Raw genomic sequence first — 18,793 nt, forward strand, 5'->3', positions numbered from 1 at the left:
ACGATCATGTGACAGGGGCGCTGATGAGCAGAGCCAATGGTATGTTTCTGGCGTGGCCATGTTAAAAGCGTATGTCGGAGTTTGATATTAACATTTAATATTTAACAGCCGCAGGTGGATTGCACTGTCATGTTCCTGAAAATATGCAGGCTAAGTATGAAATTGATATTTGTGCCATGTGAGTGTGGCTGGAAAAAAAAACTGGAACTGTTGCATGAGGTATCAGCGCTCCCAGCAAATAAAGCTTACACCACTCCCTTAACCACCAGGTCTTCATTGAAACTTCAAATCAAAGCTGTAAATGTTGGCCCAGACCCTGGTACCTTATGCATGAACCATGGCTGACTGCTGTGCTATTTGCAAATTTCTACGGTTCAATTGATGCCACTTTTCATGGTGTCTGCCCCTAATTTTAGCTGATTGCGAAGCTTTTTGTCACCCCTTAAGGTGTTGTGTATTTGGTTTGGTAGCTCATTGAATTTATTGGGGTTTGGGTACAGTCGTCGAACTGTTCGTCGAACATCTAAACGTTTGGCGAATCAAACCGAGCCAAACCATAAAAGGTTCACTCATCTCTACTCAACACCTTTTGCAGTGAGGGATTTGATGTGAATGCACTGCATGTAATACTGATGAGTTTGTACAGACAAATATACTCCATATACAATGACTTCATATGCATTTCCTTCCAGTTGTACAATGCGTTTCCATCAGTGATGCGCTGGATTCCTGGGACTCACAAATCTGTCCAACAAAACGTTCATGAATTACATTCCTTTTTAAAGAGATCTTCTCAAAACAAAGGAAAAAACTGGATGTGAATGACCAGAGTTGTTTTATAAAGTCTTTTCTGGTCAAGCAAAAGGAGGTAAAGAAAAAAAATTATATTTATTAATACTGGTCATGTAAGATGTATGGAGAAGGGGTAGATAAAAGGCCCCGATTCATTAAGACTGGTATGTTCAACGTCAATGAAGGGCTTGCCGGAATAATATGAACTGAGTTTATTAAAAGATGCTCAACACCTAATTTGGTGCATTTTATCAGTGACGTGTGCCTCCATGCGCCATGCCAGATATGCTACGTTAGTCAGAGAGTAAAAAACTGCACCACTTTTGGAGAAATTGACAGGAATATGTGGCTGGGACCTTCCTACCCTGGCTCTTTCACAGCTCTCCTTATTTTGATTAAGCAGCCTGAAAAAGGCATGCAAATATCAATATTGTTCTGCAAATTCGCATTGAGCAAAAATGTTGTGATTTTTTGGTGTGGTTTTCACTAGCTATCTGGCATAAAAACTTTGATGAATTGGTGCCTAAGAGTGCTTTAAGCCCAGAGAAACCAACATTCAATTTATAGTACAATTAAATCATTTTTTAAAATGCCTTTATGGTCGAATTTATATTTTCGAGAAAAATGGCGTATGTTCAGTTTGCAGCACAAGGACAACTAGCAGGTCGCCTTTCCTGACCTAACTGACTTATTTATTTCAATGAGGCAGTTAGCCCAGGTCAGGAGATCCCTGCACTGAGGTTGGCCATTGTGGTCCAAGCACCATCCATGTTTTACAGATGTGTGAATTTGGTCTATGGAGCATTATTGTTAGGCACCACTTCAGGTTCCTGTGTAATTTTCTTACCTTGCTGTCATAGATGAGCCCTAGTAACTGTTTTTTAGAGCTCTGTTTCTGTACAACTTGATGCTAAGGGTGGGTTCTATGATGCCACAAAGACTTGTTGTTCATAACCCCTTAGACATAATTTTTGTCACGAACCTCTGTATGATTCAGGCACATGAGCAAAGCGTGCTTCATACCAGGCAGATGCTAGCTGAGTTATACAGCTGGCATCTGCCTTTAATTGCATCATCTTAAGCTTTCTCCAGTCTCTTCAATTTAAAAAAGACGTTTCCCCAGTTTTAGAATGTTAAACTGGCGAACATTATTGAACAGTGGCTGCAAAGTTGAGTAAATAGTTTTTTCTCATCGCTGTTGCGGAGATGTTAGTTTGTAATATTTAGGTTGTAATTTATGATAAGTCCAATGGGGTATTAGTAATGAATCTTCTCTGAGGGCTTGTACTTTTTTCCTAGCTTGCCATGCACCAATCATAAGCAGGAGGTGGAGGAACAAAGAACACATCCTCAGAAAGTCAGAAGTCAGAAGATCATGCTTTCTCCTGCAAGATTTGCTATGATAGACAACTCCGCTGTCAGCCCAGATTTCTGCATCCTCTGTGTATCATTGAGAAGAGTTAAAACTCATTACAAATACTTCTATATTTCATCTCATGGCAGTCAGTGTGCGTGATGGGTTATAAAGCTGAACTGACATCAGTGTGAGAGGAGAGTTGCAGAGGCGTTTGGAATCACGCAACACAGCACTAGTTCTCTCCACATACAGTGAGATGAAGGCTGAAGGAGTAATCATACTGAGCTCTGATCTACCTTATGGTAGATGAAGATATTACAAAGGAGAGCATGACTGCCTTTCCTTAAAGGAGAAGCATGTTATTCTGACCTTCTGGGGGCATGTCCATCTTCACTTTGCATGACACCACCTGATTAGGATTGGTTAATATCATGCAGGGGAAAAAGTCCATACACGGAGAGAAGACTATGTGGTAATGCCCTGTTGATCTAATGATAAATTATAATGGAAAATAAAAAATTCATTGTGTTCAGCTATGCAGTCATTCCAGTATCTAACTGGTTTAACATGCTCAAATTGGTGGAAGATCCACTATGTAAAACACACAATTATAGAAGTTGAAGATTTACTTTGATCCAATATACTTGTTGCTTTTCCTATTTGTCTCTACTGTTCCCTATTACATAAATGTTTATATTTTGCACATTTCAGGAGAAACCAAATCCTGAGTTATATTTTCATGATGAAAACTTAACATCTGTTGTAGCTGACTTGTTCGCGGCTGGAATGGAGACAACTTCTACAACCCTGAAATGGGGTTTTCTACTGATGATGAAATATCCTGAAATTCAAAGTAAGGAGATATGACTATTATTTATTGCAATTACAATAGAAATATTCATGCAGTTATGTCTAACCTTATATTTCCTTTATTTCCGTAAATTTACATAAAATATACCTTTTCTTGCAAATGACTGTTTTGCATGGTACAGACCCTTAGATGTGCTGTAGTATAGTGGGGTACAGGCTTAAAAACCCTCACAAATTGCTAGAAACTCTATGGAGCTCAGGATGCTGAAGTCTTTGCATGACTGGGGCACAGGAGTGCACAGATTCATACAGCCTACAAAACTACTGTAGCTAACACAAATTAAGGTTTCAGTTTGATTCATCAGTGTTCTTAGATCTTTTAGTGAGATGTTTCTATTTCTATTGTTAATGAAGCACAACTATTAGTATTTCATACCTTTCTAAATTTCCATTGGCAAATATATCACGTTCTTGCAAAGACTCAATTTTTACCTTGTTGACCCATATTTTTCAAAACTGGGCCAAATCTTGACTGTTGGCTACTAGGGTTGAGCGAAACGGATCATTCATTTTCATAAGTCGCCGACTTTTGGCAAAGTCGGCGTCTCATGAGACCCGATCAATGTGTGGGGTCGGCTATGCGGTACGCGACTTTCGCACCAAAGTCGCGTTTCAATGACGCTAAAAGCGCCATTTCTCAGCAAATGAAGGTGGACGCAGAGTGTGGGCAGCGTGATGACATAGATCTCAGTCCCCACCATCTTAGAGAAGGGCATTGCAGTGATTGGCTTGCTTTCTGCCGCGTCACAGGGGCTATAAAGGGGCGGTCCCGCCGACTGCCATCTTACTGCTGCTGATCTGAGCGTAGGGAGAGGTGCCGCTTCGTCAGAAGCAGGGATAGACAGTGTTAGGCAGGGTACATTCACCCCCAAACCGCTTGTGCTGTAGCGATTTCCACTGTCCAACACCACCTTTTGTTTGCAGGACAGTGGAAGCTACATTTTTTTTTTCCTCAGCGCTGTAGCTCACTGGGCTGCCCTAGAAGGCTCCCTGATAGCTGCGTTGCTGTGTGTGTACGCCGTGCGCTGTGCAAACCAACTGCTTTTTTCAAAGCACAAATCCTGTTGTTCCTTCCTTTCTGCACAGCTATCTTGTTTGTTTGTCCACACTTTTGTGTGCAGCAGTCCTTTTTATTGTTGCCTGCCATACTTTTCTGAGATTGTTATAGGGAGATAAAGATTGGCAAGTCTGCCTCTGTGCCAGTGCTGTGTGTGGCATCTGTCTCTCATTGTGTGCCACAGAAAACCAAGTGTGTAATATTGTTTTTTTTTTTGTTTCTTTTTTTTAATTCTCCCTGAAAAATATATATGTATAAATAGTGGGAGATAAAGATTGGCAAGTCTGCCTCTGTGCCAGTGCTGTGTGTGGCATCTGTCTCTCATTGTGTGCCACCGAAAACCACTGAGTAATACTGGGCCATTTTTTTTTTCTAAATTCTCCCTGTAAAAAAAAAATAATTAGTGGGAGATAAAGATTGGCAAGTCTGCCTCTGTGCCATTGCTGTGTGTGGCATCTGTCTCATTGTGTGCCACCGAAAACCACTGTGTAATACTGGGCCATTTTTTTTTTTCTAAATTCTCCCTGTAAAAAAAAATAATAATTAGTGGGAGATAAAGATTGGCAAGTCTGCCTCTGTGCCATTGCTGTGTGAGGCATCTGTCTCATTGTGTGCCACCGAAAACCACTGTGTAATACTGGGCCATTTTTTTTTTTTCTAAATTCTCCCTGTAAAAAAAAAAAAATTAGTGGGAGATAAAGATTGGCAAGTCTGCCTCTGTGCCATTGCTGTGTGTGGCATCTGTCTCATTGTGTGCCACCAAAAACCACTGTGTAATACTGGGCCATTTTTTGGGGGGGGTAAATTCTCCCTGTAAAAAAAATAATAATTAGTGGGAGATAAAGATTGGCAAGTCTGCCTCTGTGCCATTGCTGTGTGTGGCATCTGTCTCATTGTGTGCCACCGAAAACCAGTGTGTAATACTGGGCCTTTTTTTTTGGGGGGGGGGGTAAATTCTCCCTGTAAAAAAAAAAATAATAGTGGGAGTCTGGGAGATAAAGATTGGCAAGTCTGCCTCTGTGCCATTGCTGTGTGTGGCATCTGTCTCATTGTGTGCCACCGAAAACCACTGTGTAATACTGGGCCAATTTTTTTTTTCTAAATTCTCCCTGTAAAAAAAAAAATAATTAGTGGGAGGTAAAGATTGGCAAGTCTGCCTCTGTGCCATTGCTGTGTGTGGCATCTGTCTCATTGTGTGCCACCGAAAACCACTGTGTAATACTGCGCCATTTTTTTTTGGGGGGGTAAATTCTCCCTGTAAAAAGAAAATAATTAGTGGGAGATAAAGATTGGCAAGTCTGCCTCTGTGCCATTGCTGTGTGTGGCATCTGTCTCATTGTGTGCCACTGAAAACCAGTGTGTAATACTGGGCCTTTTTTTTTGGGGGGGGGGGTAAATTCTCCCTGTAAAAAAAAAATAATAGTGGGAGTCTGGGAGATAAAGATTGGCAAGTCTGCCTCTGTGCCATTGCTGTGTGTGGCATCTGTCTCATTGTGTGCCACCGAAAACCACTGTGTAATACTGGGCCATTTTTTGGGGGGGGTGTAAATTCTCCCTGTAAAAAGAAAATAATTAGTGGGAGATAAAGATTGGCAAGTCTGCCTCTGTGCCATTGCTGTGTGTGGCATCTGTCTCATTGTGTGCCACCGAAAACCACTGTGTAATACTGGGCCTTTTTTGGGGGGGGGGGTAAATTCTCCCTGTAAAAAAAAAAATAATAGTGGGAGTCTGGGAGATAAAGATTGGCAAGTCTGCCTCTGTGCCATTGCTGTGTGTGGCATCTGTCTCATTGTGTGCCACCAAAAACCACTGTGTAATACTGGGCCAATTTTTTTTTTTTCTAAATTCTTCCTGTAAAAAAAAAAATAATTAGGGGGAGATAAAGATTGGCAAGTCTGCCTCTGTGCCATTGCTGTTTGTGGCATCTGTCTCATTGTGTGCCACCAAAAACCACTGTGTAATACTGGGCCATTTTTTTTTTGGGGGGGGTAAATTCTCCCTGTAAAAAAAAAAGTAATTAGTGGGAGATAAAGATTGGCAAGTCTGCCTCTGTGCCATTGCTGTGTGTGGCATCTGTCTCATTGTGTGCCACCAAAAACCACTGTGTAATACTGGGCCATATTTTTTTTTTTAATTCTCCCTGTAAAAAAAAAAAAAAATTAGTGGGAGATAAAGATTGGCAAGTCTGCCTCTGTGCCATTGCTGTGTGTGGCATCTGTCTCATTGTGTGCCACCGAAAACCACTGTGTAATACTGGGCCATTTTTTTGGGGGGGTAAATTCTCCCTGTAAAAAAAAAAATAATTAGTGGGAGATAAAGATTGGCAAGTCTGCCTCTGTGCCATTGCTGTGTGTGGCATCTGTCTCATTGTGTGCCACCGAAAACCACTGTGTAATACTGGGCCATTTTTTTTTGGGGGGTGTAAACTCTCCCTGTAAAAAAAAAATTAATAGTGGGAGTCTGGGAGATAAAGATTGGCAAGTCTGCCTCTGTGCCAGTGCTGTGTGTGGCATCTGTCTCTCATTGTGTGCCACAGAAAACCTAGTGTGTAATATTGTTTTTTTTTGTTTGTTTGTTTTTTAAATTCTCCCAGAAAAAAAAAAATAGTGGGAGATTAAGATTGGCATTTCTGCTTGAGTGCTGGTCCTGTGTGTGCCATCTGTCTCAAATTTTTGGGGCACAGAAAACCTAGTGTGTAACATTGGGCCTGATTTTCCTTTCAGTGTCAGGTACCTATAAAGGTATATATAAATCCAACAGAAGTTTGAGTTCACCTTATAAGTTGTTTTACAGTAACAAGTACCGTTACTTTGGTTACGTTTTGCAAACAATGAGGAAGTCTAGTGGAAGAGGTCGTGGCCGTGGGCGGTCATTGTCAGCTGGTAATGATGGTAGTGGTGGTGGAGCATCAGGTGGTCGTGGTAAAAGCAGTACAGCACCTAAGTCTCGAGTTGTTGAGCCAGGTTCGTTGTCTGGCTACACAAGGCCTCGAACGCTTTCTTTTCTGGGAGTAGGAAAACCACTTTTGAAGCCGGAGCAGGAGGAACAAGTATTGGCTTTCATTGCTGACTCTGCCTCTAGCTCTTTCGCCTCCTCCTTGGAAAGTGCCAAATGTCAGAGCAGTGCATCGTCAGTGGATGATCCCGGTCAGGAACAAGTCGCTTCCTTGTGTCCTTCACCCAGAACAACAGAGAAGGATGCGTCAGTCGACACAACAGGTTACTCCATGGAGCTCTTTACACATACCGTTCCTGGGTTACACAGTGAAACAGTTAACAGGCCATGCCCATTAGAAGTTGAATCGGACATGGAGTGCCCAGATGCACAGCCACAGCCAGATTACTATGCTGTTCCTTTGACTCAGACCAGAACATTGCCCTCGCAGTGTACTGAGGCAGAATCAAACCCAGCGGAGACTATGGTGACCCGTCACGAACGCTATACCACCGGCTTACACGGTGACACAGACGAAGTCGCACACGACATACAAGAGGAGGTCATAGATGACCCAGTTGTTGACCCCGATTGGCAGCCATTGGGGGCACAGGGTGCAGGCGGCAGTAGTTCTGAAGCGGAGGAGGAGGAGCCACAGCAGGCATCAACATCACAACAGGTTCCATCTGCCGGGCCCGTATCTGGCCAAAAACGCGTGGCAAAACCAAAACCAGTTGGAGGACAGTGTGGCCATCCGGTTAAAGAAGCTCAGTCTGCAATGCCTGAAAAGGTATCCGATAGTAGAAAGAGTGCAGTCTGGCATTTTTTTAAACAACATCCAAATGATCAGCGCAAAGTCATCTGTCAAAAATGTTCAACTACCTTAAGCAGAGGTCAGAATCTTAAAAGTCTAAATACAAGTTGCATGCATAGACATTTATCCACCATGCATTTGCAAGCCTGGACTAACTACCAAACATCCCTAAAGGTTGCAGCACCCTCGGCCAATGAAGCTAGTCAGCAACGCTACATCCCTTCCCTCACTGTAAACCCACCATTTCCCGCACCACCTGCAGTATCAGTGCAGCTTTGGTCGCAAGGCCAAAGCAGTCAGGGAATCACCAGGTTTGCATTAGGAAACACTGCATGTAGGGCACCGGCAAGAATGCCTGGCTCACACCTTAAACCTGGTGGTGCAGTTCTTCCTGAAAAGTTATCCGGGGTTACCCGACTTGCTCCTCAAAGTGCGCAGACTTTGTTTGCATATCTGCCGTTCGCCCGTACACTCCAGCCGTATGCAGAACTATCAGCGGTCTTTGAACCTTCCCCAGCATCGCCTAATCATCGATGTTGCAACAAGGTGGAACTCCACACTGCACATGCTTCAGAGACTGTGCGAACAGAGGCGTGCTGTTATGTATTTGTGGGAGGATACACGGGCAGGCAGTTGGATGGCAGACATGGAGTTGTCAGGTGTGTAGTGGTCGAAGCTACAAGACCTGTGTCAAGTCTTTCAGTGTTTTGAGGAATGCACACGGCTGGTTAGTGCAGACAACGCCATAATAAGCATGAGCATCCCCCTAATGCGTCTGCTGATGCAAAGTTTGACGCACATAAAGGAGCAGGCGTCTGCAGCTGAGGAAGGGGAAAGCCTTGATGACAGTCAGCCATTGTCTGGTCAGGGCCGTGTAGAGGACGCGGTAGCGGGTGAAGAGGAGGAGGAGGATGAGGAGGATGATGGGGATGAGTACTTTTTGAATGAGGAAGCTTCTCCTGGGCCAACAGAAATTAGTGGCGTTGCAAGGCCGGGTTCTGTTTTTTTAAGGGAGACAAGTGACGTAGATTTGCCTGTAACTGCCCCTCAAACCAGCACAACCGCAGATTTGACAACTGGAACTTTGGCCCACATGGCGGATTATGCCTTATGTATCCTCAAAAGGGACCCACGCATTATTAAAATGATGAGCGATGACGATTACTGGTTGGCCTGCATCCTTGACCCTCGCTATAAAGGCAAATTGCAAAATATTATGCCACATGAGAACCTCGAACAAATATTAGCAACCAAACAAGCAACTCTTGTAGACCATTTGATTCAGGCATTCCCAGCACACAGCGCCGGTGATGGTTCTCACACGAGCTGCAGGGGGCTACAGGGCAGAGGTGTTAGAGGTGCACAGATCAGAAGTGGCGTTGGAAAGAGGGGTTTTCTGACCAGGTTGTGGAGTGATTTCGCAATGACCGCAGACAGGACAGGTACTGCAGGAGTGACAGGAGACAACATTTGTCCAGTATGGTTACTAACTATTTTTCATCCCTTATCGATGTTCTCCCTCAACCGTCATTCCCATTTGATTACTGGGCATTCAAATTAGACACCTGGCCTGAATTGGCAGAATATGCATTGCAGGAGCTTGCTTGCCTAGCAGCTAGTGTGCTATCAGAAAGAGTATTCAGTGCTGCTGGTTCAATATTAACCAAAAAAAGGACTCGTCTGGCTACCCAAAATGAGGATGATCTCACCTTCATTAAAATGAACCACTCCTGGATTTCAAATTATTTTGCCCCACCTTTCCCGGCTGACACCTAGCTTTCCTATAAAAAGGTCTTGCTTGTGGACTGGTCTTACTGAGTGTTCCAATCTCTTAATTTGCAGCAGCTGTTTGTCCAGCATACGACATGTTTACACCTCCCTCAATGGGAAAACTCCCCCCATGGGGTCGTGGTCTCGCCACTTGGCGCAAGCACCCGTTAGAGTGCCGTTTGTCTGAAGAGGTGGGTGTGCCCGCTTTTGGTCGACGGCACTGCCACTGGGTCCCTCATAGTACAATAAAGTGTCTCTGGCGGTGGTGGCGCGCACCCAACGTCAGACACACCGTTGTAACATGAGGGGCCCTGGGACGGTACCGCCGGCCACAAGAGAGTTCCCCCCCAGCTCAAACTGTGCTCTACCCCGTGCAAAATTATCGCGCACAGCTCCACCAATGTTTAGTCTATGCGCTGACATCATTCAATGCCTGGCACTGACATACCAATTTGTTGACATCTATGATGCTAGTTAAAGTTGTCTGTGTCAGTGTCCTATATTGACACCAGTAAATACTTACTGCCAAATTACTTTGTCAGAAACTCAGCAGATGAGCCCACCCCTGTACCTAAGTATGCCACACTTTTTTTGTTGTTGTTGTTTTGCGAGACATTAACATCTATTTATTTTTTGTGACAGTGCTGTGTCAGACACTCCTTGCAATCCTCCTCCTCCGCTGACCACAATGCTGCCTGTGTATCCATGTAACCGATTTAAAACTGCATTGAGCCTATTTATATATTTTATTTAATATTAATAAAGCCATGATGGACTACGCTGTACTACGCTACAAGCTAACCAGTCAACACTTCTTTTGCGAGAAAAGCCATCCCAACCCTCCACCAGCATGTAAAAGACCGCATTGTCCATGCACTCTGGCAATCTGTGAGTACAAAGGTGCACCTGACAACAGACGCATGGACCTGTAGGCATGGCCACGGAAGGTTACGTGTCCATTACAGCGCAATGGGTTAATGTGGTGGATGCATGGTCCACAGGGGACAGCCTACTAAGTCTGTCTGCAATTCAAATTGTCCTCCACTGTCTAAATCTGAGCTTCAACCTTCTGAATCTCATTAAGTGCTGTTTTTTAAAAAACTTGGTGGTTACGGCCCACTAACGGTGTCTGCCGCTCCCTGGTGTTGTCCTCAACTGAATAAATCTGAGCTTCAACCTTCTGGCTCTCATTAAGTGCTGCTTTTTAAAAAACTTGGTGGTTACGGCCTACTAACGGTGTCTGCCGCTCCCTGGTGTTGTCCTCAACTGTATAAAGCTGAGCTTCAACCTTCTGGCTGTCATTAAGTGCTGCTTTTTAAAAAACTTGGTGGTTACGGCCTACTAACGGTGTCTGCCGCTCCCTGGTGTTGTCCTCAACTGAATAAATCTGAGCTTCAACCTTCTGGCTCTCATTAAGTGCTGTTTTTTAAAAAACTTGGTGGTTACGGCCTACTAACGGTGTCTGCCGCTCCCTGGTGTTGTCCTCCACTGTATAAAGCTGAGCTTCAGTCTTTAGGCTTTTGGCCTATAGTAGCAGATATTAAACTGCATTTGGCCTACTAGTGTGGTTGGGCCCTTAAAACAGTGTCTGCTGCTCCTGGGTTTGCTACTCCACTGAACAAAGCAATGCCGCCTGTTTAGTCCTGTTACCAATTTTGAACTGCATTTAGCCTACTTTATTCTTTGGCCCTATATCTGTGTTTCCTCCTCATCCTGCCAATTGCCCAGCCACTGCTAGATGAGTCTGCTGGTACATTGACCTAGACCACTACATTCCCCTTGCACTCTACACAGCCAGAATCTGACCCTGCTGAAAGTAAGGTTCCCCTTCCCGCATGTTATACCACCTTACACAGGGACAAAGAGGAAGGTGCAGATGAAAGTGCAGGTTCCTTCATCAGGTGGGGGGGCATACTCGTTGGCAACGTCACTGGCACAGGGCCCCTCAGAGTACGCAAAAGTGTCGCTGCTGGTGGGAGGCGCCCCCGCCGTGCAAACACACCGCTGTACTTTGAGGGGCCCTGTGCCAGTGCCAATGCCAACGAGTGGGCCCCCCCTGCTTGCTTAGGATCACAGCACTTGCAAACTTGACATACTTACCTCTCACTGCTCCACCGCCGTGTCGTAGTCCATGTTTCCTGGGCCCACTAAAACCTTGAACCCGCCCTACCCCCCACAACTTTTGCCAAATGACCCCCAATTTCCAATGCCCAACTATTATTATAAAGTTAATTAAGATTGACAAGCTTCAGAAACAAGAATGGATGTTTTTGGCATTAAAATGGGCACTGTAGGTGTTTTCATGGCCTCCACTCACTGTCGACTATGCTTCCCCATTGACTTGCATTGGGTTTCGTGTTTCGGTCGATCCCCGACTTTTAGCGATAATCGGCCGACTGCACTCGACTCGACTCTAGACAAAGTCGGGTTTCGCAAAACCCGACTCGATCTTAAAAAAATGAAAGTCGCTCAACCCTATTGGCTACTAGAGATGAGCAGATCTTTTGAAATTCAAATTCGCTGGGTTCACGTGAATTTGAACATTTTAAGGTTCGATTAGCGGTTTGCAAAAAAAAACCTTGGCCAACACAATTTCCCACACTGCTTAAATGTCACAGAGCAGGCTAACATCATTTTGACTTGCTGTGTGGGCCTCCCCATAATGTTCTGCAGCTTTGACATCCAGCGGATTATCATACCCTGTACAGTGGTGGTCAGTACTGGGTCATCACAAATCAGCGGTTCCCAGTGGATCACAGATTGTAGAGTCATTTTCCATTTCCAGAGTTGCTGGGTAACTCTCTCTCTTCTGTAGAATGTAAGCTCTTATAATCAGTGGGGTCTTCTGTCTCTTTCTCTCCTATAGAGTGTAAGCTCTTATGGTCAGTGGGGTCCTCTCTCTCTCTCCTGTAGGGTGTAAGCTCTTATGGTCAGTGGGGTCCCCTCTTTCCTGTAGAGTGTAAGCTCTTATGGTCCACGAGGTCCTCTCTCTCCTGTAAAGTGTAAGCTCTTATGGTCAGTGGAGTCCTCTCTCTCCTGTAGAGTGTAAGCTCTTATGGTCAGTGGGGTCCTCTCTCTCCTGTAGAGTGTAAGCTCTTATGGTCAGTGGGGTCCTCTCTCTCCTGTAGAGTGTAAGCTCTTATGGTCAGCTGGGTCCTCTCTCTCGTGTAGAGTGTAAGCTCTTATGGTCAGTGAGATCCTCTCTCTCTCCTGTAGACTGTAAGCTCTTACGGTCAGTGGGGTCCTCTCTCTCCTGTAGAGTGTTAACTATTATGGTCAGTGAGGTTCTCTCTCTCCTGTAGAGTGTAAGCTCTTATGGTCAGCAGGATCCTCTCTCTCCTGTCGAGTGTAAGCTCTTATGGTCAGCGAGGTCCTCTCTCTCCTGTAGAGTGTAAGCACTTATGGTCAGTGGTGTCCTCTCTCTCCTGCAGAGTGTAAACTCTTATGGTCAGTGGTGTCCTCTCTCTCCTGTAGAGTGTAAGCTCTTAGGGTCAGCGAGGTCCTCTCTCTCCTGTAGAGTGTAAGCTCTTATGGTCAGTGGGGTCCTCTCTCTCCTTTAGAGTGTAAGCTCTTATGGTCAGCTGGGTCCTCTCTCTCTCCTGTAGAGTGTTAGCTCTTATGTTCAGTGAGGTCCTCTCCTCCTGTAGAGTGTAAGCTCTTATGGTCACCACAGTCCTCTCTGTCTTGTAGAGTGTAAGCTCTTATGGTCAGCGGGGACTTCTCTCCTCTTCCCAAAGTATACTTCACGAGCAATTGCAAGCATTTCAGCATTGAAATCAATAAAAATGTATTCACCTCAAATCAATATTTGGGGGGAAAATTCAAATTTGAAAAGATTTATTCATCTCTAGTGATCACAAAATAATTCATGGGAAATTAAGCATGTGCCCAATGTTAACACTAAATCCTCTTTTGTTTTTGCAAATTACCAAACTTTTGTAATCCACTAAACTGATTAAAAAGTCTGATAAATTTGGTATCACTGTAATTGTACCGAGCTGCAGAATCATTTTGCCACGTCTGTTTTACCAGACATTGAACACCATTGATGTGAATAAGAAAAACATTTCTAAAATTAGTTTCTCTTTTTTTCACTATTTCATTGCGTTTAGATTTTTTTCATTTTTTTATTTGTACATTATGTGGAAGAGCAAATATTATTATTAAAAAGTACAACATGTCCCACAAAAAATAAGCTCTCATATGTCTTTGTTGAGAGGAAAAAAAGTGTAAAACCTAAAATTGACTGCATCTTTAAGGGGTTATACCCCTCCTGAGATTCAGAAATGAATCCATATGCAGTAAGCTAGTATGCGCCCATTGTAGTGCCTGCAAACAGACCGAATTTTAACATTTATCTTTATGATTTTATGAAGAGAAGCTGGGAATCTGGAGCTTTATATGACAGGATAAGACCATTTTGTGGCAAATGTTTGCTAGGTGTTGCTGCTACATCACACCACATACAAGTCCGAACCCCGGGGTACTATGACTACACCAAGCAAGTCACAGAAAAATCTAATGAGGTTGGACTTTTTATGACTTAGTTGTTGTGCTCGCAGGATTCTAGTGGTCGCAACGCGACTCTCTTCACTTGTTTTGCACCGCAATGTTGTAGCGACACTGAGTAAACTTTGGTCATGCAATAGGTGTTGCTGCTGAAGTCGCTCTTTAGCCACAGCCCTAAAATAGTGCTAGCTAAGACTTGGAGATATTAAGGATAATTCTTACTTTAATAACAGGAAATGTCCAAAAAGAAATTGAAACAGTAATTGGTTCAGCCGAGCCTCAGATGATACATCGCAAACAAATGCCATACACAGATGCTGTCATCCACGAGATTCAGAGATTTGCCAATCTTGTGCCAACCAATGTGCCACATCAGACCACTCAAGATGTCACCCTGAAGGGCTTCTTCCTGCCAAAAGTAAGTAGTTAAAAAAATAATTTTTACTTGTAGTATCTTGATTCATGAAACTTTATGTTCTTCTATGGTCCATGGGACCTTTTCATGTATTTAAAAATATCAAAAGACATAATCTATATACAGCTTAATGCATAAATATGGGCACAAAATAGAGATACATAACGACAAAACCATAGATTTATCTCCATGTCATTCTGGTGCCTCGAATAGTTGACTATCCTGTAGTTACTGTTTGACTCCTTTAATAGCCTTAAAACATGACTCGAAGTAACCAGCTAAAAGAGGCACAAGAGAAAAAGGTTACTTCCTTCTGAAGGAGATACAGTTGTGTAAAAAAATGTTTGCCCCTCCCTGATTTCCTATTCTTTTGCATGTTTGTCACACTTAAATGTTTCCGATCACAAAACACATTTAAGTATTAGACAAAGATAACACAAATAAACACATTAAGGGAAAAAGAAATCCAAACCTACAGGGCCCTGCATGAAAAAGTGATTGCCCCCTAAAACTAATAACTGATTGGGCGACCCTTAGCAGCAACAACTGGAATCAAGTGTTTGAGATAACTGGCAATGACTCTTTTACTTAGCTCTGGAGTCATTTTGGCCCACTCACCTTTGAATAATTGTTGTAATTCAGCCACAATGGAGAGTTTTAGAACCTGAACAACCTTTTTAAGATCATGCCACAATTGGATTAATGTAAGGATTTTGACTAGGCCAGTCCAAAGTCTTAATTTTGTTTTTCTTAAGCTATTCAGAGGTGGACTTGCTGATGTGTTTTAGATCATTGTCCTGCTGCAAAACCCAAGTGTGTTTCTGCTGGACTTCACGGATGGCTGGACATTTTGTTTCAGGATTTTATGGTAGACAGCAGAATTCGTGGTTCCCTTTACCACAAGTCTTCCAGGTCCTGAAGCAGCAAAACAGCTTCATACTATCACACTACCACCACCATATTTTACTGTTGGTATGATTTTCCTTTTCTGAAATGGTGTGTTACTACTAAGCCAGATGTAATGGGACATACGCCTTCCAAAAGTTCAACTTTTGTCTAGCATGTCCACAGAGTATTTTTCCAAAAGTCTTCGGAATCATCTAAATATTTTCTGGCAAAACTGAGATGACCCCTTGTTTTTATTGCTCACCAGTGGTTTTCATCTTGAAACTCTACCATGCAGGACAAGTTTGCCCAGTTTATTTCTTATGGTGAAGTCATGAACACTGACCTTAACTGAGGCAATTAAGGCTGCAGCTCATTGGTTGTTGTTGTGGAGTCTTTTGTGACCTCATGGATGAGTCATTGCTGCGCTCTTGGGGTAATTTTGGTCCATCAGCCACTCCATTAAGGTTTACCATTGTGACATGTTTTTGCCATTTGTGGATCATGGCTCTCACTGTGGTTTGCTTGAGTCCCAGATCTGAAGTAATGGCTTTATAACCTTTTCCAGACAGATAGATCTCAATTACTTTATTTCTCATTTGTTCTAGAATTTCTTGGATCGCCGTTAGTGTTGAGCGATACCGTCCGATACTTGAAAGTATCGGTATCGGATAGTATCGGCCGATACCAGAAAAGTATCGGATACCGATACCCGATACCAATACAAGTCAATGGGACACCAAGTATCGGAAGGTATCCTGATGGTTCCCAGGGTCTGAAGGAGAGGAAACTCTCCTTCAGGCCCTGGGATCCATATTACTGTGTAAAATAAAGAATTAAAATAAAAAATATTGATATACTCACCTCTCCGGAGGCCCCTGGACATCACCGCTGGTAACCGGCAGCCTTCTTTGTTTAAAATGAGCGCACTTAGGGCCTTCCATGACGTCACGGCTTCTGATTGGTCGCGTGCCGCTCATGTGACCGCCACGCGACCAATCACAAGCCGCAACGTCATTCTTAGGTCCTAAATTCCTAGAATGAGGAGTTTAGGGCCTGAGAATGACGTCACGGCTTGTGATTGGTCGGGTGGCGGTCACATGAGCGGCACGCGACCAATCAGAAGCCGTGACGTCATGGAAGGCCCTAAACGCGCTCATTTTAAGCAAAGAAGGCTGCCGGTTACCAGCGGTGATGTCCAGGGTCCTCCGGAGAGGTGAGTATATCAATATTTTTTATTTTAATTCTTTATTTTACACAGTAATATGGATCTGATACCGATTCCCGATACCACAAAAGTATCGGATCTCGTTATCGGAATTCCGATACCGCAAATATCGGCCGATACCCGATACTTGCGGTATCGGAATGCTCAACACTAATCGCCGTATGATGTCCAGCTTTTGAGTATCTTTTAGTCTACTTCACTTTCTCAGGCAGGTCCCATTTAAATAATTTCTGGATTGGGAGCAGTTGTAGCAGTAATCAGGCTGGGTCTTGCTAGGGAATTTGAAGTCTGCTTCCAAAATCACTGTTAATTTATGCTTTAAAGGGAGGGGGGCAATCATTTTTTCACACAGGGCCCTGTAGTTTTATAATTTTAATATAGACCGTCATTTATAAAACTGCATCTTATGTTTACTTGTGCCATCTTTGTCCAATATTTAAATTTGTTTGGTGATCTGAAACATTTAAGTGTGACAAACATGCAAAAGAATAGGAAATCAGGAAGGGGGCAAACACTTTTTCACACTGTATATTCTACACACCTTTCTTAGATAATGTTGCATCAAACCCATTAAAGCAGTTTAAAGTGAATCAGTCCACAGGTTTTTGTAATCTGACAGCAGCAAAATGTAGGGACAAAACCCTGATTCCAGCAATGTATTGTTTAGCTTACTGGGCGCTGCAGTTATGGTAGAGTCACAGTTTTCTCTACTGCAGATCTGGAAGAGCTCAAAATGCTGAGTTGTGTAATATCCCACCCACACCACTGATTGGGAGCATTAATCCATTATACATAGAAAATTGCCAGTCAGTGCTGGGGGCATGGTTAGACCTGGGGGATGCAGCTGGCTCTGCTGCCATTGAAGGAAGCACAGGTGGGTGCAGGAGGCTGAGATGCAAGTACTAGGACCTGAGAACTGACAAGCATGTTAGGAACAAACTCACAACATTGCACAAGCATCTCCATGTTGGAGGAGGCATTTAAAATAGTAAGAGACCTTCATCTATTGGCTGGGGACACTTTAGAGGAATGCGCGCTGCCCCTTTAAGAAAGAAGGAGTGTTTGCGCACTCTAAGCACAGTGTCTGGAGACCTGCCAGGAGTGCACGCACCCCAGGAAGGAGCAGGACAGGAGCCTCGGCGGTGAGTACGCTAATGTCTCTGCAGCGAGTGAGGGACTGCAGGCAGAGATGCGGGAGCTACAGAGGCTTATAGAGGTCTAAACATGTGCTCATATTGAGGTTCAGATATTATTGATGGGGGTTCTGCCCTATGTTAAGTGAATCTCAGCATGGAGAATAATTCATGAGTTCATGAATGAATATTCGCAGGGAACTCACATAATACCATCACTGACATCTGTCCTACGAGATGACAAGTACTTCAAGAAACCCGATGACTTCTACCCTCAACATTTTCTGGATTCGGATGGAAATTTTGTCAAAAACGAGGCCTTCTTACCATTCTCTGCAGGTAAGTCTTCTTAAACAAAAGTATGGTGGACATCTCAACACCACCAGGGCTTTCACTTTCAAAAACAAGGACTCTCCATGGCTTATATTTAATCTCTGCTCATTTATTTTTGTAGGGAAGAGAAGTTGTGCAGGAGAGAACTTGGCTAAAATGGAGCTTTTCCTCTTCTTTACAAAGCTGCTTCAGAACTTCACATTCAAGGCTCCTTCCGGAGCAAAGCTGGATCTCACTGCTGAGGTTGGCTTCACCTTACGCCCACAGGAACATGATATCTGTGCTATTCCTCACTACTAATGGACAGCCTACCCTGTGGATGCCCAATCTATGTTTAGAAGATTATTATTATTATTATTATTATTTATTGTTATAGCGCCATTTATTCCATGGCGCTTTACAAGTGAGGAGGGGTATACATAATAAAAACAAGTACAATAATCTTGAACAATACATGTCATAACTGGTACAGGAGGAGTGAGGACCCTGCTCGCGAGGGCTCACAATCTACAAGGGATGGGTGAGAATACAGTAGGTGAGGATAGAGCTGATCATGCAGCGGTTGGTTGATCGGTGGTTACTGCAGGTTGTAGGCTTGTCGGAAGAGGTGGGTCTTCAGATTCTTTTTGAAGGTTTCGATGGTGGGCGAGAGTCTGATGTGTTGTGGTAGAGGGTTCCAGAGTAGGGGTGATACGC

General features: G+C 43.7%; 1 protein-coding gene across 1 annotated transcript; it reads left to right on the forward strand.

Moving 5' to 3' along the window:
* Positions 1–697: 697 nt before the first annotated feature.
* LOC143808716 (cytochrome P450 2K1-like) lies at positions 698–18,409 on the forward strand. The gene is made up of 5 exons (XM_077291647.1): positions 698–868; positions 2,861–3,002; positions 14,337–14,521; positions 17,962–18,103; positions 18,219–18,409. Exons 2-5 carry the CDS (start codon positions 2,936–2,938, stop codon positions 18,395–18,397), a joined length of 573 nt encoding a protein of 190 aa, XP_077147762.1. The 5' UTR covers positions 698–868; positions 2,861–2,935; the 3' UTR covers positions 18,398–18,409.
* The last annotated feature ends 384 nt before the right edge of the window (positions 18,410–18,793 follow it).

This window comes from Ranitomeya variabilis, chromosome 2 (assembly GCF_051348905.1).
Source record: "Ranitomeya variabilis isolate aRanVar5 chromosome 2, aRanVar5.hap1, whole genome shotgun sequence".
Lineage (NCBI taxonomy): Eukaryota > Metazoa > Chordata > Amphibia > Anura > Dendrobatidae > Ranitomeya > Ranitomeya variabilis.